The sequence below is a fragment of the Cottoperca gobio genome, chromosome 24 (genome assembly GCF_900634415.1).
Source record: "Cottoperca gobio chromosome 24, fCotGob3.1, whole genome shotgun sequence".
NCBI lineage: Eukaryota > Metazoa > Chordata > Actinopteri > Perciformes > Bovichtidae > Cottoperca > Cottoperca gobio.
The window spans coordinates 3,480,967-3,500,031 of NC_041378.1; the positions used below are offsets into that span (position 1 = coordinate 3,480,967).

At 39.8% G+C, this 19,065-nt stretch overlaps 2 protein-coding genes and 4 non-coding genes across 6 annotated transcripts; 1 reads left to right on the forward strand and 5 right to left on the reverse strand.

Annotated features, from left to right (window-relative positions):
• The first annotated feature begins 238 nt into the window (after positions 1-238).
• On the forward strand, positions 239-3,096 carry LOC115028776 (coiled-coil domain-containing protein 25-like). The gene is made up of 9 exons (XM_029462602.1): positions 239-444; positions 624-671; positions 806-845; positions 986-1,037; positions 1,590-1,665; positions 1,891-1,994; positions 2,254-2,456; positions 2,705-2,750; positions 2,967-3,096. Exons 1-9 carry the CDS (start codon positions 420-422, stop codon positions 2,994-2,996), a joined length of 624 nt encoding a protein of 207 aa, XP_029318462.1. The 5' UTR covers positions 239-419; the 3' UTR covers positions 2,997-3,096.
• Positions 3,097-4,823: 1,727 nt separating this feature from the next.
• Positions 4,824-4,896, reverse strand: trnaa-agc (transfer RNA alanine (anticodon AGC)). The gene has a single exon. It is a non-coding gene; the product is annotated as a tRNA-Ala (tRNA).
• Positions 4,897-5,291: 395 nt separating this feature from the next.
• trnaa-agc (transfer RNA alanine (anticodon AGC)) lies at positions 5,292-5,364 on the reverse strand. Its single transcript has one exon. It is a non-coding gene; the product is annotated as a tRNA-Ala (tRNA).
• A 293-nt stretch (positions 5,365-5,657) lies between these two features.
• trnaa-agc (transfer RNA alanine (anticodon AGC)) lies at positions 5,658-5,730 on the reverse strand. The gene has a single exon. It is a non-coding gene; the product is annotated as a tRNA-Ala (tRNA).
• Positions 5,731-6,093: 363 nt separating this feature from the next.
• On the reverse strand, positions 6,094-6,181 carry trnay-gua (transfer RNA tyrosine (anticodon GUA)). Its single transcript is given in 2 exon segments — positions 6,094-6,129; positions 6,145-6,181. It is a non-coding gene; the product is annotated as a tRNA-Tyr (tRNA).
• Positions 6,182-7,213: 1,032 nt separating this feature from the next.
• LOC115003911 (transmembrane protein 214-A-like) lies at positions 7,214-18,830 on the reverse strand. Its single transcript, XM_029425852.1, has 17 exons — positions 18,542-18,830; positions 14,803-14,996; positions 13,967-14,117; positions 13,736-13,870; positions 13,248-13,330; positions 12,905-13,010; positions 11,960-12,041; positions 11,750-11,851; positions 11,436-11,577; positions 10,781-10,872; positions 10,582-10,630; positions 10,361-10,468; positions 10,141-10,258; positions 9,571-9,667; positions 9,014-9,182; positions 8,717-8,868; positions 7,214-8,325 (listed from the first exon to the last, which is right to left on the reverse strand). Exons 1-17 carry the CDS (start codon positions 18,696-18,698, stop codon positions 8,199-8,201), a joined length of 2,064 nt encoding a protein of 687 aa, XP_029281712.1. The 5' UTR covers positions 18,699-18,830; the 3' UTR covers positions 7,214-8,198.
• Positions 18,831-19,065: the final 235 nt, after the last annotated feature.

The following is a 19,065-nucleotide window of genomic DNA, read 5'->3' on the forward strand; positions in this document are numbered from 1 at the left end:
GAACAGACAGCGAAACAAACATAATTTAAAATTATATATTGAGTATGTATAAAAAGAAGGAGAGAGGGGCTAAATAAGAAATTTTATTTGTGAAAGACAAGTTTTTTTCTTGCTATTTGTATGCTCTGTTTGTCTCTTTTCAAATTAGAAACTTCCAGATAGGTAACACGTTTGCAGAATGTCAAGCTTTTATTTTGTAAAACACATTTGAATACTTCCTGTCTGGTGCATGCTAACTCTCTGTAGCTTAGCGCAGCTAGCTAACAACTTCCCGGGTCAACTTGTACATGCGAAAAGTGACAGCAGGCACAATCAGTCGGCACACCAGCTTTTCGTTGTACACATAATTAGCTGTGTTAGCTTTCAAACTATATACGCTTAATATTCACATTTTAGTGGCGAATTTTAATCCAAGTAAAATGGTGTTTTACTTCACAAGTACCGGTGAGTAAAGCTACACCAGAGCTAGCAGCGGCGTTAGCTAGTAGCCTGGTTAGCCAACACTTTTTAAAGCTTTATTTCTCATTTATTGTGACTTTGTCTGTGTATTTTATTTGTTTGGTTCCAGCTTATATATCTATATATTTCATCCAGTAACTATCAGTTTGTTGTTTCTCTCTCAGCGGTGAATCCTCACTACATCATCTACATGGGAAAAGACAAATATGAAAGTAAGTTCGTTATCGTTAGATCCTTCACACTTTGTATAACTTTAGTCTTGTGTCTCTGATTATTGTTTGTTGAAATAATAGTTGTGCCACAAATGATGCACATCACTTCTAACTTGCTGAGATTGTTTTTGCAGATGAGGATCTAATAAAGTACGGATGGCCTGAAGACATCTGGTGAGACTTTCGTGTATTTCTTTAACAGATTTAGCTTAATATCTTCATATAAATCATATGTAAGCATGAGTAACAAACATATTAAATCTGAATATTACATGTTAATGATGTCTTGTTGCTTTTTTTTCTTCCAATTCCAGGTTTCATGTTGACAAACTGTCTTCTGCTCACGTTTATCTGAGACTGCCACAGGTAAAGATTCAACACAACACACTTAAAATACAGAATTTAATACACAAACATTGACTTGAGTCCTTATTCTTATTTAGATGTCTTTGTGTTTTTAATTGGTGAGTTAATTTAAATGTGTATTCAATTGTGGTGATGTTTAGTTGAGTTGAGTGTTGAGTGTCTTCTGTTACTTGTGACGATGATGGAAATAACTGTTTCCACTTTTAATTTGTTATCATTTAGATTTTTGTTTCTGTATCTGAAAATCCATGAATAAAACCAATCAATCAAGATTGGCTATTGGACAAACGTATCTTCAGCACATTTTACTTTCTACATATTTCTGTAATATTTATCTTTGGTCAATTTACATGAAGTCTTTGGTAAAGAGCACACATGAGACAACAATGATGCTCAGGTTGATCTGAAGTGTATTTTAGCCCTTGAGCACAGTAGACATTACCCAGAACCACCTTCAGGGTGCCAGATCTTGTTGATTTAGGACTTTTTAACTTTGACTGTAAATGCCTTTAGCGCACATAGGCACTGCTGATCGCGCTGTCGTGTTTTTAGGGTCATGCAATAGAAGATATTCCCCCTGAGGTGCTGATAGACTGTGCACAGCTGGTGAAAAACAACAGCATCCAAGGTAAAGATCGGCTTCATGATTGGCATCAGGTATCAGCCACGAGCAACGGGTTTCAGAATAAGAGCATTGTTCACACAGCTGATTAGAATGCATGAGATGTGCTGTATTAAACAAACAGTTGATCTTTAAAGCTACATGTTGACAACTAACCTGAAAATCATCCTGTCAAAACCTATTTCTGCTGTTTTCTGTGAGTGACACGTGTATATTTCTGTGTATATAAAGGCTGTAAGATGAACAACATCAATGTGGTTTACACATCGTGGGCCAACCTGAAGAAAACCGGAGACATGGACATAGGACAGATTGGTTTTTTTCGACAGAAAGAGGTCAGTAGTCCAACACTTAGAATAAAAAGGTTAACTAAAATGTGTAAAAGGCTTTAAAAAACAAAGTAATATTAAACCTGAAGAACGCTGCATGCTCACTGGGTTTGTTCGTACTTTCATAAATGCATCGCAGCAAAGAGAAATTCACAAGTTGCTAAAATCAGAGTTAAAACATTTGCTGAGCAAGTTGATTTTATTTATGTCGCCCCATATAACACATGTCTTCTTCTTCTTTTGTTTTCCTCGCTCTGTTTCACAGGTGAAGATCGTGGCGGTGGACAAGAAGGTCAATGAGATCGTAAACCGCCTGGAGAAAACAAAAGAAGAACGATTTCCCGACCTGGCGGCAGAGAAAGAGTCGAGAGACCGGGAGGAGAGGAACGAGAAGAAAGCTCAGGTCCAAGAACAGAGGAAGAAAGAGAAGGACGACCAGAGGATGAGAAAGGAGATGGACGAGCTCAAGTACGTCTGCAATTCTGACATTTAAAATGTGTTTAACCATCAGGTGGAAACAGTTAATGAAGCGTGATCAAAGATCTAGATGTCAAACTTCTGAGAAAGTAACAGCGACCTCGTATTACAACAGGTCCCTGAACATCCTGAGCCTTCCAAACACTTCAACTAAAGCCAATTTAAAACCGTGCCGCACAGGAGTTTTTATTCAATCCTCTATATTTATCAATGTGTTATGTTTTGGTTTCTCTCTCCAGGTGCTACACGTCATTGATGAAGGATGAAAACATGCAGACTAATGAAGTAAGGATATTATATTAACTATACTGTTGAGTATTTAAGAATTCACAGAAAGGGAATCTACTAAAAATAAATTCTAGAATTATTTTCATGAATGGGTCACTTAACGGAGATGTACTACGATGTGTTTTCCTACTTCCTGATGTGCGATAGTATTTGATATCAGCTCTAGTAAATGACTAATTAAATAACTTGTGCTTCGCTGCCTCTCGTTTGCAGGATGGTAATGATTCAGACGACTTCATGTGAGAGGTGAGCGCCAGGAAGCAAGCAGACAGAATCCTTCACTACTCAAAGCTGCTGTCAGGATGCTCTCCTGCTGCTTTAACTTGCTGTAACTCTGCACTGACAAAAAACAACAACTACAAAGACAAATGGATACTTTTTTTGCTTTTGGACGCTTGGAGCAGAAAGCGAGCCAATGAGGGACAGCGGCGGGGATTTATCCCACATGCTGATTGGTTCAGAAACTGCTTCCAAACCAAACTAAGCTGGCTGGCCTCTTCATTCAGGGATGACACTGTCGAAGAAACGCAGGACAAGAAGGCTGAGGATCATTTGGGGGGAAAAAACACTGAAATTGCAGAACCGTTTTCAGCGATGTTGATGTATGATAAAACTATTGTTCGGGTGTTTTAATAACCCTGAGAAAACCTTCTGTTCACTTTCTTTATGTGTCACATTTTATTCAATACAATTCAATGTATTAAACTCGGTTATAGATTTTCATAGACAAACCGTTATATTCTTTTGCAAAACACTCGCAGCCACTATCATCTACCTGCAGAACCTTTTATTTTTATCTTATGTGCTAAATGTTGTGCCAGCATCTAATGTTTATTTTTATATAACACCTGTCACATTTCCCAAAGTCCTAGCAGATTCATTCAAATTTCTTCTTCAGTTCAACTGAAATCCAAATAAATGACAGTCTACGATGATTAAATGTGTCACTTTTGAAAAAGTGAATGTTTGGCATTTTTTTGCTATAAAGAAATCTCTTAAGGATTAATATATTATCAAAATAGTTTTAAAAATTACTTTTGTTCAAGAGCTCTGTAATCGTGAAAGTAGAGCATAAAAGTTTATTGTTTACCTTTTGAAACTAGTTTTTACCTGCTTTTAAAAACATCTCAGTTAAAAGCAGGTAAGAGACCTTGAGTAAAGGAGGCAGGGGAAGATATATACTACAATTTTGACACTAATCTACTTAACCAAGTATTCAACAAATACATTTCTGTAGTTAACAAATGTCTTTCATTTTACAGGTTTAACTGTTAACACAGTTTAAAACGGCTGCATTGTTTTCCTGCAGCTTTTTAAATTTCAGTAGCTCTCGTGTAGGTGGTGACATCAACGCATCTAAACCACCTATTGAGAGAATTTCAGGTCTGAATGCTGTTACTCGCCCCTTCTTTAAATTGGCACAGATGTGCGTTTGAACAACTCTCCTTGTGGACGATCTGCCTTCTGCTAAATGTGAAGAAAATGTGCTGTTGTAAGATGGTTTAAAAACAGTTTCATGTGGTGCTTTGCATGTAAAAGAAAATGTAATAAAATGTTACGTTTCACATCATACTAAATACTAAATGTTGAGTACATTTCTGTAATTTAGTTCATTTGCTTTAATTGCCAAGATGTTATGTTTCTGTTTTCCAATGTTTAAAATCAGAATCGATACACCAAGATGATTGTTTCATGACAATAAATCAGCAATCCTGAAAACAGAACCAGCAAATGTTTCTAAATACTAAATTAGTAAATGTAGGTGTTGGAAATCCATAATTTACACCACTTTGCTGGTATTATGAGCCTTGGCATTATTCATTGTTTTGACTAAGTATCAATAAATACATATAACATAGGACATACATAAATACATATCTTACATGTACACCTACATATGTAAGTAACTAAGACGGGCTGTGTACTGGGCCAGGATTTGCATTTTGGATATATTTTATTTAATTTTAAAATACTTGAATTGTTTTCTTTAAGAACCCTATTAGATTAAATACATACATTTATATTTCAATTCATCGTCGTGTTATAATGTAGGTCCAAAAACCAAAAGTTTGGAGAATGCGGGCATCGATCCCGCTACTTCTCGCATGCTAAGCGAGCGCTCTACCATTTGAGCTAATCCCCCATGACGGACAATGGTGACAGGAAAGGATACAATATTCATTCACACGTATTTACACATCGAGTCTTTTCCTCTCATTTTTAATGACTACAGGATCGGCTGTCCAATTTCCAATATCATCGTCCAATCACGATACTCACTGTCCATTTTGAGATTGGACCTAAACCAATCAAAACGCTCGCTGTCCATTGTGAGATTAGACCTAAACCAATCAGGCCACGTATTCACATTGGACCTAAACCAATCAAGGCTCGGCTTCTCTCAGAGTACGCCCTCGTCACGCCAATGGATGACTTTGGACGTGTCGCGAAGAGTAAAACAGCTCCTCTAGGTAACAACATTAAACTTATATTTCAATTCATCGTCGTGTTATGATGTAGGTCGAAAAACGAAAAGTATGGAGGATGCGGGCATCGATCCCGCTACTTCTCGCATGCTAAGCGAGCGCTCTACCATCTGAGCTAATCCCCCATGATACAAGACATACCCTGACGTCATTATTTATAAGTGAATACAATACTCTGTCGTTGAAATTCTATTAATACACTGCTTGTGTACGAAACTGTATTATGTTGTTACCCCAGCACTCAAAAAATGACAGGAATAAAACTATGAACTCACATTTAGGACCTTGGCGTAAATGCGTCTTGTATACCCGGAAGAAAATAAACACGCGGGAGTCAGGTTAAAAATACTTTTTGCCAAGAAAAGAAGGTCGTAATTTGATACACGAAAAGTTTGAAAAGTGTAAAGAAGTAATAATATGGAGGATGCGGGCATCGATCCCGCTACTTCTCGCATGCTAAGCGAGCGCTCTACCATCTGAGCTAATCCCCCGTGATGCTCTACGACCACTGACGTCATAGATTCACAGTAGTATACGCAGAGTGATGATGGGTGGTTGATTGTGCTCTACAAAAATATTTCAATTAATCAGCTTTGACTGTGATAAAGTAAAAAAATATATAGTACCATATATAGTACCTGTATTGTAGCAATATAATCATTAATCAGATTCGGAAGGCAAAATATAACATTAAGGTACAGGAAATCGCTCTAATTAACAAACCAGCCGCTTACTTTGCACAGGTAGTCAGGCTAGCTAACAGGTGTTGCATTAGCTTGCTAGCATTAGTGATGGCTCGGCTAAACTAGCTTACACCTGGCGTATGGTGTCAAAAGAAAATGGAAAAAGATACCTCCTTCGAGCCGGATTTGAACCAGCGACCTAAGGATGTCTTGTGATTAACTCTACAGTCCTCCGCTCTACCAACTGAGCTATCGAAGGGGCTGTCATGATAGAAACCATAATTTCATTATATTCTTGTCAGTATCGGCTACTGTAAAGTGAAAGTGTGTGTAACCTTGTTCCCCCTACCGCACTGCATCATTGCTAGCATGATGCATCTTCGGAATAATGTATTATTATTCAGGTCAACTTTATTATCCCACACAGGAAAACAAGGACTCCATAAACTCCACAGTAAAAACAATTAAATAAAACATCACTTAATCCACAACGGTAAAATGAAATTGGATATAAAAAAGCAAGAGACTGTTGATACTGTTGATTACTTACATTGTTCTATATATATATATACATTTTTGCACTATTTGTACATTTTTGTTTTGTAAATCTTAAAAATGTTATACTGTGTCCTACTGTGTATTGCAACTGTTGCACAACAATTTCCCTCGGGATAAATAAAGTTATATCTCTCTGTTCCGGAGAGTCTGGCCCGGATGGAGCTCTTAAAAATCAGGGAAAGGAATGGATGAGGAGGAAAATATAAAAAAGGATGGGAGAGGGAGGGAGGGATAATGTTTTACAAAAGGATCAAACACATGAGGGGGAGTACTACCGAAAAAGCTATTGATAATAATAGTAATAATACATTTTATTTATAGAGCGCTAAAGGTACTCGAAGATGCTTTACAGGTACATAGAACAATAGAAATTACATTAAGAAAAACAGGACATCTTCCGTTTCTTTCTTTACTTTCATTTTGGGGTCCTACGGTCCTGTTGAAAAATAAAAATCTAATAAAAAGGTAATAAATAACCAAAACGTTGGGGAAATGTTTGAGGTATCCATGTCAATAATAATGGTGCATGCAATTAAAGATGCAGAATACCACCATTAATCTAAGCGTTCAAAGACAATAATGGATTTAGGAAACTGTTAGAAAAACAAACACCACCACAAGGTCCATTTAGTTGCCGTTCAGGAGCTTTCAAGCATACCACATGTTCTTCATCAGCAGATGTTACACTTTTGGATGGGAGGCTTTCCTTGAGAGAAACAGATAAACCAACCAGTGGGGTTGAAGTCTTTATTATAAATCATTTACATTACAAAGTTAGACATTAGTCATCGCCATATCCATCCAAACATCTTGGTTAGTGAATCAGCTGGTTAGAAATGTTTGCCTTTCCCAGACGAAAGGGTTTATTCTGGCGTACTGGGGAGGGAGCATGGGGTTAATCATGATCCTGCTATTAAGAGTAAGCTTGTTGATCCACACAAAAACACACACACACACACACACACACACAGAATATCATCAGCCTTCAAGTACAACTGCTGCTTTTAGCTCAGGCATTGATGGCAAATGAAAAAGCATGAGAAACAGCAGACAGGTGACGACGCAGCAAAGACGAGGAAATGTGCAGACAAGACAGCAGGTAGATTTCTTCTTCTTCTTCTGGACTGATGTGAGCCTTTTACCCATAATATCCTTCCTGTTGAAGGGTTTACACTGGGGAGATTCTCAGGTTTGATGAAGGCTTTAATGAGACACACACACACACATACTGCACTTCAGAGTGTGTGGGGCTTGAAACAGTCTGGAATATCTTTTTTTGGTCTTTTCCCTGCCCGTAACCAAGTTTTCACGTAACACTTTTTTTATTTTTTTATATATCTCTTTAAATAAAAATGGTTTATAAATCATCTACAAACCTACATTTTCTATAAATTACACAATCTGTTTAACCCAAAAGGTTAAAGCAACAGCTGAAATTTGCAGTAAAAAAAAAACTTGGGAAGAGAAAGAGATGCAACCTCTGCGTCCAGCAGTGACAACAAGATTGGTAGAAAAAAAACAACATGATACAACAGCAAAATGATTTAAAACTTTAGCCAAAACAAGAAATATGAGAGTCCTTTTGAGTGAGTTTGTTCGTCTGACTCCACAGTGGCTTGAGAAGGGAGCCGACGCACTGAAAGGCAGCCTCAGAGTGTGTGTAAATAACTTCATGTGTGTTTATTGTGTGTGTAAATTAGTCAGCATCTGTGATGTTATCACGCTCGTGTCAGCAGCTCCTGAGCCCACGTCTTGATGGCCGACGTCGTGTGTTGCAGCAGGTGCCACGTTGAGTTGGTGAAGGACAAAGCGTGGCCCTTCAGACACGATACAGACACCTTCCCACTGCAGGAAAGAAAACAAAGTATGTTTGTGAGAGTTTTTCCTTCAACTTACTGGTTGAAAATTCAGTTTTTTGAGTCGGGATGCATCAGCTGTTCATCCATTAGTGAGTTTGTGTGTAAAGTTGTTGTTCTCAGTAACTACTACCCAGTTTCAAACTAGTGATTCACTGATATGCATTGTTAACACTTGAGAAATGTCTCAGCTCGTAAAAACGGAAGTAAAACCCGCAACAGGAAGTCACAGAAACATCACGAGCTGTTCAAAGCTTTAGGGGTAAATCACTGCCAATCCTTTGTAAATGGATTAACTAGGGCAGAGCCTGCTCGGCTGATCGTTTGGTCTCCGGTATCGTTTGTATCGAAATGTTAAGAAGACGCCTCAAAGTACTGACTTGCAGGAGTCCTGTAGGTTGGTCCACGCTCGCTGTAGCAGTTCATATATGAACGCCAGCGCTGGCAGGATGTAGTTCTGATGGAGGGAGAGGAGCAGCTCCTTTAAATACGCCAACACCTGGAACACACTGTCGGGAGTGTTGGTGTTCACCTGGGCAACGACACGGAGGGAAGACACAAGTTAATGAAATATAACACGACCGTTTCATCTTGTTGGCTCCAACAGTTTGATTCTATAGAAAACACACTTAATGTGTCATCAACACTTCAGCGAAGTGACAGTTCTACAGCCTCACCCAGTCTATGGCCTGCGGCGTCTTTTCTTTGACCCAGAGGATAAACTGCGTGGTGTTTTCAGAGATGAAGATGGCGGCTGTTTTTGTCTTTTCCAATCCTTTGTCCATTAGTGGCCCCAAAACCCGCGCACACTCCGAGTAATAATGAGGAGTGTTTGTCTCCAACCAGCTGCAGGTCACAAAAACACACAATAAAAAAAAGTTTAATTTATTTGCATAATTAACAGTAATTAAATATCCAACTAGGTGCACAAAGAAATATTTAGTGCTCCAATATAAAACCAGTTTTACTGACACTTGCATGTTTAATATGTAAATGTTATTTCCAATGCAAAGTACTGCAATGTCCTCATTTATATCCAGGACATTTCAACTGAATTTCTCAATTTGCAAACATGTCTGAATAAAATATTGAGATATTTTACGTTGTACTGGATTGTCTTAGATAGTACAGGCTAACCCCATTCAACAAACTGATTTGCATACAGCAGCGTTTACAGGAAGTGAATCATTTGTTTGTTGGAGGAGAGAGTGAATGTTTGAGGGTGAGGTCGTACCTGAAGCCCTGTGTAGAGTACACCTTTATTTTGCTCATGGCCTGCTGAGATACGGCTGTGACCCCTGAGTTGTGCAGATACAAGGCTGTGGTGGAATCTGAAACACACAACATGCATTGTAAGACCTCAAAAACAAAACAACAACTAGAAAAGTGCAACCAGCAGCGTGCAGAGACAGCAGACCGCTGTAACGTTTATACAAACCACTAGACTGCTCCGAGCATCAAGTGCAGCAACAAAGCAGCTGGACGTTCTGTGCCGTGTTTACATGCATATTATCAAAAAACCCAGACTTGAAGCATAAATAAAGGGTTCAGGTCACGGTTACACACGTGAGACGCACGGCGCCGGTGCAGACAGCTGCATAGATTAAAATGAGCACGTATCTGTTGCATGAGACGTGCGAGTGGACATCTGATACGCTTGCGGTCCAGACGAGGGGTTACCCAACAGAACCACAGGAGGTCTTTGAGCGTACGGTCATAAAAACAACTGAACACATGATGATACAAGTCAATGGAAACAGCCGCACACGTTCTGATATAAAGAGAGAACAGCACTCAGACCGACCTGCGAAGGAGCCGTGGGATCTGACGTCATGAGCGATGAAGCCGGCTGCAAACACGAGCAGAACCAGGAAAAGTTTGGACCAGGGGAACCCACGACCACGCATCTTTACCTGCAGGTTCTGGAGACGGCAGAGGAAATCACAAAATCAAAACCTCTATTCTTGTGTTTAATCTTAGTTGTTAGGTACATTCATAGTTCATACAGTGACCGTCTGTCTCACCTGGCACAGGTGATTGCAGTCCTGAAGCTCCTGACATTCGACAGACTCTTTCATCTCCTCATTGGTCACTCGGAAAGACTGGATTGTTTCTTCAAGGTTCTTCCGGACCTAAAACAGTTAAACACAAGATGATCCCAGATACCATGAAGGACAGTGTAAACACGCCTCAACCTATCTCCAGGGAGGTGAGTTTGGTTTATGAACCCTCGTAGGAGTCGTACCTTTGGTGGCAGGATATTCCAGGACTTCAATAAATGGTTCAACAGCAGACTGAAGAAAAGAGAGAACAACAAGCCAACATCAATTCTGTATGTCATTTCTATACACGATAGCATTTCACTACTGTGAAAATCTTATTGTTACACAGATACAGAGAATCACAAATTGGTTGTTTTTCACAATGCGGGGTGTATAACTCACCTGGACTGGGGTAAGTGCTTAGTATAGAGCTGCCTCCAAACTCCTAGACTCTGGACATCCACACACAAACACTCGGTCATACTGCTGAGCAGCTGCAAAGAAACACGAGAGAGAAAGAGAGCTTTTATTCTCCAGAATGCCTTCTTTCAACTCGCAGAGTACAGCTAACCAGTGAATCTATCTGATGATCGATCAACAGCAGAAGCAGATCAAGACCGCTTCCTACTCTGAAATACGTCTTATAGCTACAAGGTAATAATAAGCTATAAGTACTGGGACTACATGGATTATCAGACACAGAGAAACAACAAATCCAAAGGATCACATGCTAAAGTGTTATTTCCAACATGGTGCCAGGATGTTAGAAGAGAAAGAAAACGCAAAGAAGCATGAAGTTGCTGGTTTGTGGTTATAAACATGGCTAAAGTGTTTCAGAGAACCTTCAAGCTTAGCCATTTGCAGATATGCTATCTTGACTGTTTATGACTCTGGTCACCATAATGAGCCTATTTACGACACACCGTTTGAAAGTTCACTTTTCAATATGATTTATGCTGCTGCACTTAGCTAAAGTACACTCAGACTACTGTAGTAGCAGTGTTATGTAAACAAGATCAGTTTAAAGCGTGTGTGTGTGTGTGTGTGTGTGTGTTACCTCTTTCTTCATGTCATCTGGACAGTGTGGCGTCGCTCGGGACAGAAACGATGGCAGGTATGTGTGTAATGTGCTCTCGGGTTTGGCTCCAAATGCGAGGACCTTCAGACGAGGGTACAGACGCCTCAGCTGCTCCTGCAGACTGAACACAAACACAAGTGGAATTTGGGGTTAAACATCTAGACTATATTCACAACCATCCATTCCCTTCACCCACTTCTTCCTGCACGTTCTAGTCCTGCTGTGCACCTGGGGTTATTCCACAATGACTCAAGGACAGCTGGGTACCAGTGTTTGCATTATGTTACATTCACCTTGATGACAGGGCGTTCTTGGGCATGAAGGCGAAATCCAGTAAAGGAAAGAACTCTTTAGGACCCATGATGCCAAATCCCTTCGTCAGGTTAGCGTGAAGTCTGAGGAAAGGGAAAGAGTCATAACACTTGTGACCTTCATAAAATACCTAAACTGAGTCTCAACGGAGTATTTGACATTATCTAAGGGTACGTCTCAGAAACACTTACAGCAGAAGTCTCTCCAGATATGCAATGGCATATGAAGATAAGGACTTGACTCCGAGCACAGGAAGCATGATACCGAGCCACACTGAGAGAAGATATAAAAGAACTTGATTCACATCATAGATTTCAACTTTAAAAAAAAAAAGCCCAGAGCAATTGAAGCAGCAACACATGGCTCTTATTCTTCAACGCTTGTACACAAAGTCTGCAGACACGTGTACTGCGTGTTACCAAAGGCAGACAACGCATCCCAAAGATACTTCACTGTTATACAAGTCTGTAAAGTTAAATGCACTCAGATGTCATTTTGTTCTCATGACATTCACTGTTGCCATTTTAGATACAATTTCTTTTTCTCTCTCTTTCCCCCCCCCCACTGGAAATATTTCAATATCAGGTCAGTATCTTGCCAAATCTAAATGGCATCATAGTCTGAGGCTCAGACTGGAAAGTCTTGATTGCTTAAATAAGATCAAAGTGTTTCCTCACAGTTTAGAGAAGCTACCCTGATTAAATATCCCATGATCAAGATAAGAAGGACATTTTGTAGCTTCGTAAAACTGCCTCCACTTTTTGTCTTTCTTTGCCTCGGGCGAGTCGAACTCAATAATCTGATTTAGAAGAAGGTAGTTATATAATCTTCAAAAGAATATTCATCCCACATACATGCCCACTTACTAACACCCACCTCACCAAATAGCAGGCCGCAGACCTGGAGCAGCAACAGAAGTTTATAAAGTTAATGTGTTTAAGGTCACAGCTGGACGTGTTGCTGCTTTAAATGTGCGCTGTTGCTTCATTAACCCCCAACCCAGAATTTATGTCAGAACGTTTTGTTGGGAAAGTGGGAGAAAGAGGAGCCACAGACTGATACAGTGCAGAGGATGATCAAATACTGTCTACGTGTTTTACAAGGAGGGTATGCTTTGTGTGTTTCCTGTCTGTTACCTCTTAGTCCCTGGCTGAGGTCATGAAATCCAGCTTGGCCAAGAGCCCACATGATGGTCAAACACTTCACTGGACGATTCTGAACTGATCGGAGTAACTCCAAATACTGGAGGGGACAGACCAGAGGAGGGGAGGGGAGGGGATTACAACATCATATTGCAAAGTGACTGCAAAAGACAACATTCCCAGAACATTGAACAAGTATTTAGTAGAGAAAGCAAATGTTTTACTTGTATTGTTACATAATTGAAGTTTATTTAGAGCAGATAAGGGCTGGGAAACAGAAATCTGCAGAACTCAAGGACACACACACACACACACACACACACACACACACACTCACCTCTGGCAGGTTTTGGGTTGCCATCCTGGGTTTGTCCTGTAGGATTGCCTGGATGCAAACTCTGTAGCCGTGCAGAGGTTCTCCTGGAAATAGAAAGAAAAGCAGTTTTTTGTGTGTTCTTTAACTTTGATCCTGGAGATCTTTCTGTATTCTGACCAGCAGTTTTAAATATCAAAGAAAAATAAGACTAACTATGTTCTTCAACATGACTAAGACAATGACTTCTTATACTTTATTAATCCCTCGAGGGAAAATTCAATTTTCACTCTTGTTATTTTAATACTTTACACACATAGGCCCAAAATACACACACATGCACAATCAGGACCTATGCACATGCATTAATGGAGCGTTATGTGGAGCGATGTCAGCGTGAAGTGGCTGCTGTCAGGCGGCCTGAGCAGTTGGGGGTTCAGTGCCTTGCTCAAGGGCAACTCGGCAGTGCCCAGGAGGCAAACTGGCACCATGGTGTAAGCGCTTACACCTACCTGACTGTCTGTCCAGCTCCCTGAGCATAGTATAAACACAGTGGTCGAAGAAATCTGGCAGAATCTCACTGCAGCGCCCGATGAGGCCTTTGATCACACCCTTCAGCTCTTTTCCTGAAAGGCAGTATGGGTAGTCTGGGGACAAAAACACAGAGAAATTGACACATGAAATAAGTTTTTGGATAATCGTGTCCTGCAGAAACTGTTTGTCTGAGTTAGAGTTTGACCGACCGTGAGCATAGCTGCTGAGTGTGGGCTCAATCTCTGGTGCCGTCAGATTGAGGTTGAGGTATCCTGCCAGGTCTTTGACCCACACCGATGGGTTTTCTGGGAACAGAGTTTGACTGCGAGCCAACTGCTGCTTCAAGTCCCCAACGTCCAACTAAAAACAAAACAAGACAGAGAAAACTTTAACGCCCTCAGAAACAACCCGGCCATTATGCAAAAGATGAGATTGTGTTCCAGCATGTGATCGTCTGCTTGGAAGATTCAACAATGCAGCATTGTTTCTGTGTGTTTGTGTGAAGATATGTATAGCTTTTGCAAAGCCAAACTACATTTAGTTTTCTTTCCGCTCACTGACCAGTCACTATTTTTGTCTTTTTGCAAAAATAGTGACTTCACAAAAGATCAAAGTCATGCTGCGTGCAAACAAACTTAGTCTGGTACAATGAAAGTTTCCTACATGTCATTTCAGAAAAATAAATGAAAAAAATAAAACAAATGAGGAGAAAATTAATAAAGAATACGGTTATTATATAAATGAACTCCCTCTGCAAAAAAAGGTCCATTGCATTTAGCTGCAAAACATTACGCTGTAATATCATTAACACATTATATTTTGTGAATCAGACCTTGAGATCGGGCAGATAGCGGCTGCAAACCATCATTTGTGAATTCGCCCAAGAATCTTCTAAATAGTTAATTAATTACTCCTCTTTTCATTTAACTGCAAGAAATACAAATATTCTGCTTTAAGCCTTTGATTCAAGCCTTAAGACGTCCAATTTCTCAACAAACAGGAAGTTTTAAAAAGGCCTGAAAACAGAGTTGTGTGCATTACTCACAGTTTTGAAGGCTTCTTCGAGGGTCTTGTGAGTTGCGGGCGTGACTGGGCTGCTGGACTGTGGTTTCTTGGCTGGTTTACTCGACGAGGGCTTCTTATTTTCCGTCTCGGCTGGTGGTGGAACCTGCTCCTTGTTCTGTTTCTTTGCCATCTTCTCAAAGTTGTCGTACAGAGTCTCTGACATCACTATTGGTTCTGAACGGAAACACGGTAGAATAAGAAACATGCAGACATCTTTTTTTAAATGCAGCCTTCTATAACACTTTCTTATATGCACCCCGTGTCCTGATAATCAAGTTAATCCATGAAACCATGGCATTCCCCTCCCTGGTTGCTCACTCCCCTCACATACTGTGCTGCCCCCCCCCCCCCCCTCTCTCTCTCTCTCTATGGCTTGCATAATAGGCTGTTATTAACCAAGACAAAATTCATGCAACACCCATCACAATCCACAAAGGAATAGGGTTAAGCACCAGCAGCATTTCAAGTATTCCCCTGTGTGTTCCTCATTAAGACCCGATTTGTAAACAAACTGTTTCCACTTTAACGGACTTCATATTAGAGTTTGACCAGTTTTAACCAGATATTTTAGGCCTGTATACTACCAATAAATAAAAACAATCCTGTTTTAAGTCTCCAGTATTCCCCAGAACTTTCAGATTAAGATGCTTCATAACTAAGGCTCTAATAATCCTAACTCACTCAGCAAAGACATTTACAGTATTTAACTACACACGACTTCACACAACATTCCCAGTCACACTAGAGTGTGTGTTGACAGAGCTCCCCAGTTGTTCACTAATGATTCAGTTGTACATGTTGCTGACAAACCTAAAACTATATCTGGTCTGTACAACACAGGGCTGTGACGCAAGGACGGGATTCATTTCATCGCACAAGATTAGTTCCCTATTTAAATGTTAGTTAGGATAATTTTTCACTTCCCTAAACTGAACACTGATGCCAGTTGTCATCTCTGTGAATGTCTCAGTTTATAAGAGGCATCACCAGAGCTGAACAGTGAGGATCGTACCGAAAGACAAGGTAATCTGATCAGGTGTTCATGTCTATTTATACTAAAAACAATATTCATATACGTGTCAGAAAGTCTGTCATTTTCAGCAGCAGCTCGTGACATGAGAGGAAATCTGTTATATACAGTAAACAAGTGAGTCCACTCGACTGGTGTAATATGTAAATGACAGCTTTATACAAAGACGTATTTTTGTACGCCAAGCCAGAAGTTAGCATCACCGTGGTTCCCTTCGACAAAAAGACAGACGGTTTTTTTACTTACACGTTTTGTTCATCAAATCTCAAATGAACTTCTATGATTTTTGAAGCGTAAATGCAATCACCATAAGTAAAACGTTAGGCCATCAGCGAGCTACACCGCGGTCGCATTACTTCAACACTAAGATAAAAGGTGGAGTAGTGAGTAGATAAGTTTCCGTCTCATTCCTGACTATAGTGAGGAAAGAATGAGTGAAACACAGCCTTGGTGTCTGTCACCAGAGGGTCATGGTGGGGTGTAATCTGAGTAGATATACCCAACATGGCCCCCCTGTAGGGTGGGTGGACTGGGAATGGATTCTCACACCAGCAGAAGAATAGCTGACAGGATGCTTCACATATAGATACAGATCAAACCACTCTGAGACACTTCTCAACAACACAGAACCGACTGCAGCAAAGCGTGTGTTGCTTATATAAGTTCAATATCGGTGTCATATCAGCTGTTTTATATACGACCTTCTCAAGGTGAAGGTATGACAAACATGCATCCCACATAAAGTAATGACACATAATAAGTCAAGCAACATCCAACAGGTTTAGGAAGTTAGGGAGGGATGGTAAAGGTAGAAATCAATGTTCCTAGACTGCCTTATCTGAGCGATTCTTAGATCTAGATTAATGTCAATTTCTATTTAAATTAATTATTTATTTTGAAAATGTTTGCTTTTCTCTTTTTAATTTGCTCATTTTTTATACTGTTCCAATCTTAAAATAAAATCCTATACATTAAATATCTGTTTTATATCTGTGAATGTACAACATGAATAGAATTGTATAATTCTTTCATTTAAATGGAAATGAGCAGCGGTCAATGTGACCAGACAGACTTTGGACCGGCTGATTTGCTGATAAAACTGGTGCATAAACAAATAGTAGAAGCGGAGTGATATCTTAAGTCGCTGTGAGGAGAGGATGTGTAATTAAAATGTAGTTGTTGTCAGGTTTACTAAATGTAAAGTATGCTGTATATATATTTTTAAAGAAATCCATTAAAGACACTCTGAACACTACCTGTCCTGGCTCCAGGTTTGCTGTGAGATAATTAAAACACATTAACTCAGGAACTTGGGAACACGTATCAGCTGATAATGAAGTGAAACTAGATTTTAACACAGGCTCCACTCTTCAAGACAGAGCTTTAGGTAATAACCCATGACTTAACTTTCAGCTGATCATCAAGCCTACCATCAGCTGATATTGTGCTTCGTTTCAAAATTGATTTACGCACAGTAAGGCTAGGGCTTTTATGGCCTCTGGAGTTATGGGGCTCCAAGTCAGTTGCCAAATTTACCCAGTTGGTAATCCAGGCCTGCTCTAGACCGGTCACACCTGCAGGATGTTGCAGTTTCACTTTTGATCTACAGGTAAGGCTGTAACTTCAGGCTGGCGTTACACAAACATCAAGTTACATGCAAGTATGATCAATTACATACGTGGTGTGTTGACAATTACACATACTTGATACATGGGATTTAAGTCACTTCCAGCTCAAATTGCAATAGCACACAATAAGTGAAGAAAAACCCATCACAATTCTTTATTTTTAATGTATTAGAGTATGTTGAAAGATTTCGTTTTGCATGTAAATTGGTTTCTTATTAATTTGATGTATAATAACATCTATAAGGGATTATGAATATGTATAGAAATATGCGAGAAAAAATTGTTAGTTACACTTTTTATTTAAATTATAATAGCATTCTTTAAGTGTCTAATATGTTACGTTTTGTGTGGACTGTAGGAAGAGTATCTGATGCATCAGCTAATAGGGATCCTAAAGAAAATCCTAAAATACATTGGTAATTGATCACTCAGCAGTGACAGCTGTAACCCTAACCCTGTAGGCTAAGTGGAAATAAGCGGATGTCTAATTCATTAGCCTGACGTTATACTGTTCAATTGCAACGTAACAACAACCCCCTAGAGATACATTTCACAAAAGTGTAACAGCAGCAGGAAGACAAATAGGTCACACAGCTGCGAACACATGTTTCAGATGAGAAGCAGCTCCTCAGTGATGACGTTGCTATGTTGACACACTGCTAGCAAGCTAACTGCACATGCTAACGACTCCGTCTAGCTGTATGTGGCAGGACGACATTAGGCAGATATTAGCTTTTATTTTTGAAAGTAACGTGTCAGCAGAGAAGCTTAAGTATAGCCACTCAAATGAACTGGTTTAACACCAAACGGGGCAACAAAATATTGTAAACGTAGGAAGTAGCTTTACAGCGCGATGCTATGCTACAGTAGCTAGCATGTCAAATCAGATGACAGCTATGAGCCATCTTTCGTTTCTAGTATTATCATTAACGTCAAGACAGAGAAAAGTTCATATTTAAAAGGAGATAATGTAGCGCTATGAGTAGCTCCATCGTTTTCCTTTCATTGTAACCTCTGCAGTGAGGTAAATGGGTCACGGAGCAGCTAGCAGGGCCACTTACGTCTGGATGGCTGGTTAGATTCGCCCAGAGCTTTCCTTCCCCCGCTGACGGGCTTCTTGTCAGCCGGGTTCTTGCCTCCTCCTCCGGCTGCGCTGCTGTTCTTCTTCCCTTTCTTCACCACCTCCCATTTACCGACGGAGCCATTGTTTGAAGCCATATTGTTCCAGTCCAGATATCGGAGTGTTCCTTATGTCTCCTTCCTCCTGCTGAATGAAACAGGACGAGTCAACGGTTCTGATCATTTAACCTTCCGCGTGCCACGTCCCGTTTGTCGACATGACGTCAGAGTGATGCGTTTGAACCGTTACTGTCAGGCTCGTACACGTCCACGTTTTACCAGAGAAAGATTTCCCAAGACATTTTTAGATTTAGATTTAACTGTATATATATATATATATATATATATATATATACAACTTTAAAAAACTGAAGATGAATGTTGAAATATATATGTTTGATGTAATCCTTTATTTTAGTTAAGATAAGGTTGAAAATAGATATACATTTATAGCCATATAGCAACT